This window comes from Mus caroli, unplaced genomic scaffold (genome assembly GCF_978045245.1).
Source record: "Mus caroli unplaced genomic scaffold, Mus_caroli_1 scaffold_11, whole genome shotgun sequence".
In the NCBI taxonomy this organism is placed as follows: Eukaryota; Metazoa; Chordata; class Mammalia; order Rodentia; family Muridae; genus Mus; species Mus caroli.
In genome coordinates, this window is record NW_028227266.1 from 37,277,099 (window position 1) to 37,283,663 (window position 6,565).

The following is a 6,565-nucleotide window of genomic DNA, read 5'->3' on the forward strand; positions in this document are numbered from 1 at the left end:
GGTAAAATGGTTTTTCCTTCCCCTCCTTACTACTTATTGATTCTGCAGATCCCAGCTAAGAGAACAGTTTTAGAGTCAGCAATCTTTTCACCTTAAGATAACCCTACCTTGGCATACAGGCCACTGTGTAACAATTAGGATTTCAGAACCACCATTTTTTAAAATCTTTAGTAACAGGTAAAGTATCCAAGAGGTATGCTTGAGGTTTCAAGTGAGCATTCTTGAATACTCTCATTCCATAAAGTTTTCACAAAAGTGAAATAATCCCCCACCACAACACAATTAACCCAAGGGGTTAATGAGATGCTTTCTCGGTTCAATGCATTCAGCTTGGGATTAACACCCAAAGGAAAATCATGATTATTTAAAATCTCTTGTGATTTTTTGCAAGTCCTGGAACCAAACAAGGAATTGGTGCCAGAGAGTAGAAGCACACTTAGATGTGTGGCACCATACTAGAAAGTGATTCAAAACAAGAGGGATTCTCATTTCTAACTTACAGACTGAAGGAAGGCAAGCTCCTCCCATCTGCTGCAGGTAGGAAGGAAGATATCACTCAATAGTGCCAGCATCTTAGGCTTTCTGTGGCTCAGAAAGTGCCAAGATGTGTTCTTCACCTTTATTTTAGTGTTAAGTCTCTCAGTAACTAGAGTCATATTGTGAGGTGGGAGTGAAGAGTTTTAGACAATAGATTCTATGAGTTGATCTATAATTTAAAGATTATAAATGTTGGAAGATATGAAAATATATCAGAAATTTTCAAACTATGAAAACAAGAAAGCAGTTTCTATGCCTACTCCTCTTTAATGCAATTGGTTCCAGAATTAAACTTTGCAGCCTGAAGTAGAGTCAACAGTAGCTTAATTTTTTCCACATAGAATGCTAAGGTCTTTATTTAGGTAGCTTCTCACTATCCTTCATGCCTAAGGATATAATCTTGAAAATGTATCTACGGTATAAGTGACTTTAATAATCATGAGAAGAGAGTTAAAGGAAATTATCATAGGGTGACACATTCTTATGTTCACAGATTAACCTAAGAAATTGGATGCAGGCTTTCTTTGTTAAAGGCGTTAAAGCTCATACCTTTTAAAATATATGTGATTTTATTGTTTAAAGATGGATCTGTATATCTTGTTTTCTACATTCAGTTAATTAATAAAGTGCTTTTGAGTTTGCTTTTTTGACCTTCTACAAATCTGTAGTTTAACTCTTGTGATATGTATGACTAATGTTTTTTAAATTTACAATAATATGCATAAATGCATGGTGGGTTTTATGAAATGTGTGTGTGTGTGTGTGTGTGTGTGACAGAGACAGAGAGAGAGAGAGAGAGAGAGAGAGAGAGAGAGAGAGAGAGAGAGAGAGATTCTGTCTGTGTATATGTCTATACCTCCTGTATGTACATGGAGGTATATGTTATGTGTCTAACAGAAAGAGGTAGAAGAAACTCTGCTATCACACAAAAGGTACCTATGAAGGCTTTGGTCACTATGCTATTTTTAATCTTCCTACATACAGCCACAAGATTATCCCACAAATTCTAATGTTTCTAAAGAGAAAAGAACACACATACTGATAAGTAAGAAACATTAATTGTATTAATTCAGCTTCCAGGTTCACTGATAGTTATGGGTAGAGTTTAGAGCAGTGATGCATATCCTTTACTGTTGTAATTTTTTTCTAAATACTATAGGCTCTGACTATCATTACCCTCAGTACGAGAACATGGTTGTCCATGTGATAGGAGAAATAATTCTTCATTAATTAAATTTGTTCTTGAACAATTTCACTCATGTGTATGATACATACACTGATTAATTATCCTCATAACCAACTCTCTATTACCCTTAGCCCACCCCTCCACCCCCCTTCTTCACTCCTCATTTCTAGAGTCTTTTTGTTCATTCTAGAACCACAATGGAGCATCTGGAATGATGGAACTGGAACATTTTTCTAAAGAAGGGAAGAGAGGGCACTAGCCTTGGGAGTTATTTTCTGGGTGAGATTGTGAAGGACACCATCTGCAATTGCCCTTGGAAATTATCTTCTGGGTGAGAAGTTTAAGAAGCATTGTCTCCAGCTATGAACCTAACTGAAGAAAGATACCCCATCAGCAGGAAAGACAGCTTTAACTAGAACATTTCTCAATAAATATTAGTATATTTTCTCTTTCACCCCTGTGATTTAAACTCCTCTAATACATACACTTAATAGATTTCACCAAGAATTTCTTTCCATAGACTTCCAGGAGCTGATTCATCCATAAACATGACAAACCACACTAGGGTGACAGAATTCACCTTACTGGGCATCCCTGAAACAGAGGGCCTGGAGAATGTCCTACTCTTCCTGTTCTCAACATTATATGCCTGTGCCCTGCTGGGAAACTTGCTTCTTCTTACTGCAGTCATCTCCTCCCCACAACTCCACACACCCATGTACTTTTTCTTGGGAAACCTCTCCATCTTTGACATGGGTTTTTGTTCCACTACAGCTCCAAAGATGTTGTCATATCTCTCAGGACAGGGTGGAGGGATCTCTTTCCAGGGATGTGTTGTTCAACTCTTCTTCTATCATTGTCTGGGTTGCACAGAGTGCTTCCTGTACACAGTGATGGCCTATGACCGCTTTGTTGCCATATGCTTCCCTTTGAGATACACAATCATCATGAACCACAGAGTATGCTGTGTCTTGGCCACAGGGACCTGGATGAGTGGCTGTGTGCACGCCACTATCCTAACTTGCCTCACATTCCAGTTGCCCTACTGTGGCCCCAGCAATGTGGGTTATTATTTCTGTGACATGCCTGCAGTGTTACCTCTAGCCTGTGAGGACCACTCTCTAGCACAGAGGGTAGGCTTTACAAATGTTGGTCTTTTATCTCTCATTTGTTTCTTTCTCATCCTTGTGTCCTACACTCGAATTGGGATCTCCATCTCAAAAATCCGATCAACAGAAGGCAGGCAGAGAGCATTCTCCACATTCAGTGCCCACCTCACAGCCATCATCTGTGCTTATGGACCAGTCATCGTTATCTACCTTCAGCCTAATCCTAGTCCATTGCTTGGTGCAGTTATTCAGATATTGAACAATCTTGTGACACCCACCATCAACCCATTGATCTACAGCCTGAGGAATAAGGATGTGAAAGCAGCCCTGAGGCATGTGTTTCTTAAGAAAGGTCTCAGTTTGGAAAGTAAATGAACATCTACATCTTTACTTAACACAATTTCACCATTTGATAGGGCAGATTTGCATCCTACAAGTTATTTCATAAGCCAATTTACTATCTATGACTTCCAAGGCATATTAAAATGAAATGTACATTCCATCAGTGTACTACTTCCTTCATTGTTTGAAGATACATATTTATTTTATATTTCCCTATGTTTTATAATGACGTGTGAGTGATCACATCTCTTAGCAGATGCTGTGTTGACTTTTATGTTATGTGTGGTTTGCTCTGATCACAACTATTTTATCAAGTATTTGTTCATCTTCAGACTGTTTAAAATCATTAAGAGACATATTTATTCTTTCAAATCTACCAAACCAGAATTTTACATACTTTTTAAAATATAAAAAGGTAAGCTCCAATTTTCTACCAGAAATTCACAAATTCATGCAGAGAGTAAGTTATATTTAAGATGGGCTCTCTGAAGCATAAAAGCTTGCATGATCTCAAACTTGTTTCTTGTGCATATCTTTTTCTGGAACTGAGATATGTTTATTGTGCTGTAATTCTCCTTCAAAAGGCTCATACATGGAGTATTTCTCATTAAATATTCAAGAAATACATGTTGGTTTTTGCAAAATTGGCTCAAATCAGACAAAAGAACCAATTTATGAAATACATTTATGCATTTCAAGACCTGGAACAATAGTTAATGTTTAATGGATCTTAATCACATAGCTGTAAGTTTCCAAGGGAAACCATGCATGTTTCTCTTCTTTTCATAGCATTTACTCTCTCTAATCTCTACACTCCAAAAGGTCAATAAATATATAATACAGTTTATTTAAATACCTAGTTAAATTTTAATTAACATATCCTTTTTATTTAACTGGTTTTAGTTTTCACTTAGGGTTTTTTGTTTGTTGTTTAGTTGGTTTTTAATCTGTCAGGTATCCAAGGATTTTTTGAATGCTATATCCATTTTTTTGAAGACATAAATACATTATGGAGAGGATGGAAACAAAGAAGAAAAGAAACATCTAGCTATGTTTTAGAAGAAAATTACTTCTGCATAATGAAATGATTACTGTGTTTTCCATTAAGTTTCTGTCTATGATAACAGGCAGTTAAAGACTTCTACAACTGGAAATCACACACACACACACACAGACACACACACACACAAACACACAGACACAGACACACACACACACACTAAAAGGGTGCTGTGATGTGCCATCTAATTCTCTGAGATGAGATACTATACCACATAAGCAATCAGTCATTTCCTGGTAGAAATCAAATAAACATTAATGTAACACAAGAAAACCGAGGTCCTTTCAAAAAGCCACAGTTCATTTGAAATATGAAAAATGCTAATGTTAAAGTTTCAAAAGTAGTTCTCAGCTTTATGTCCTCTTCTATATTCAGCAGAAACACTGAAATGGGAGTAACTACCCATTTCATCAGAAGGTTATAATTTAAAGAACACTGCCTCTCAGGAGCCACCACAGGGAGTCCTAGCTCACCCTTGCACCCTTTCTGTACCTGCCTACTGGATAGAATGCTAAAGAGACATGTTTTATAACCTTGCCACATTTTTTTCTTTTACTTTTTCCGTGTGTTGTGTGTGTGTGTGTGTGTGTGTGTGTGTGTGTGTGTGTGTGTATGGGGGGGGGTGCGTGTGCATGTGTGCATGTGCATGCAAGTGAGCAAGAGAAAGAGAACTGCAATTTGGGCTTTGTGCTTTTACAACCTGTCATGTTACAGCAAAAGTCAGTAATACCACATATTAAATTAGAGCACTACAATGGAAATCGTGCCTTCAAGTTTTCCTATCATCCACAGCAAGGTTTATTCCTAGCTGTTGCTGTTGTTTCTCTCTGTCTGTAGCTTTATGGTCAGACGCAGAGTCTAAGAACCTATATACCAAAACTTATTTAGTTTAGGAAATCATCAAGGATGGTTTCCAGCTTTTCTAATGTGCAGTTCACTTCTCTTTCCCTACCAAGTTCCAATTCCAGCAGAAAAACTTATGTTACTATGGCACTACACACTACAGCTGACCAAACAACATTGATCATCCTCCTGACAAGTCACTATTACAAAATCAGTATATGAAATCACATCACTTTGTTATAAGAAAATATCTGCATTAAAACAGTATTTTTTATTTTTTCAAACACGGAAGAAATGAAGCATTTCTAAGTATAGCACACACAGTGCAAAGAAATATTTTTGGCTCTCTATTCTGATGAGATCTACGTAGACTACACAGTACTGAAATGTAATAAACTAGGCAAAAATATAGGAAAGGTACTGTATATATGGATTACAAAGGATTCATATGTGCTTCACTACCTCCCTTTCCCCTCCCTCCCCCTACCCTCCCTCTGTGTTTGTGTATGTGTATATGTGGTGTGTGTGTGTGTGTGTGTGTGTGTGTGTACTTGGTTCTTGCCATTATGTCATCTCTTGAGTCATTTTTCACCACTAATAAAGTTATTTATCATTTGTTTAGTGTGTTATCTAAAAATAATTATTACTCAACCAGAAAGGTATTTCACTTTGTACATTAAAAAATGATCTTCGTGAAGTCGGGAATGTGTAGTGATTATTTCAATAGTCTGTTAAATATATACATGTTTGCCTGAATCATTAACAGCTTCTCAACCAACAGCTAGATACATATTCTAATAGAACCCTGGTGAACTAAGAATATTATAGGTCAGTGGTGAAGTTAATACTCTACCCAGACATATACCTTTAAACTGAAGAGAACCATCCAGTGCTAAGGATCAGCCTCTACTTGGAGAGGGGTTCCTGAGGAAAGCGTGTTTGGTAGAAACAATAAAACAACTTGAAGTCAATCATGTGGACAAGTTGACAGCTCTGTGTTTTCCTTGAGATGGCTCCCTAGGCAGATCTCTGATATTCATCTCTCTGCTATAGACGACAGCCCTCTCTCGCTAGACAAAAAAATCCTAACAGCTCTCTGGATACCTCATCAGTCTTTTGACCAAAGTCAGAAAAAGTGCCAGAAAAAAACAAAAATCCTAGATTTTCTGTCCAAAGTCAGAAAAACTTGATAGAAAAAAATTCTTCTTGGGTTCTTAGACCAACATCAGATAAGCTTCTGGAAAAGAATTCTTGGGTTTTCTGACCAAAATCAGAGAACCTATCAGAAAAAAATCCCAAAAGAAAACTGCAATAGCTCTCCAGACAGCTCATCTCTTGCATACCAAAAGTCCAGTCTTTTACTTACAATTCATTCATTTACCTAGATTCCCTTTTGATTATTTCATGAATCAGAATTTTATGACCTTAGCCCCTTGATTGTTTAAAGACAGCAAATATATATTTTTTTTAAATATGGCAAATGAAGTC

The 6,565-nt window shown here is 37.0% G+C and overlaps 1 protein-coding gene across 1 annotated transcript; it reads left to right on the forward strand.

Moving 5' to 3' along the window:
- The first annotated feature begins 2,223 nt into the window (after nucleotides 1-2,223).
- LOC110302164 (putative olfactory receptor 10D4) lies at nucleotides 2,224-3,207 on the forward strand. The gene has a single exon (XM_021172968.2). It carries the CDS (start codon nucleotides 2,272-2,274, stop codon nucleotides 3,205-3,207), a length of 936 nt encoding a protein of 311 aa, XP_021028627.2. The 5' UTR covers nucleotides 2,224-2,271.
- Nucleotides 3,208-6,565: the final 3,358 nt, after the last annotated feature.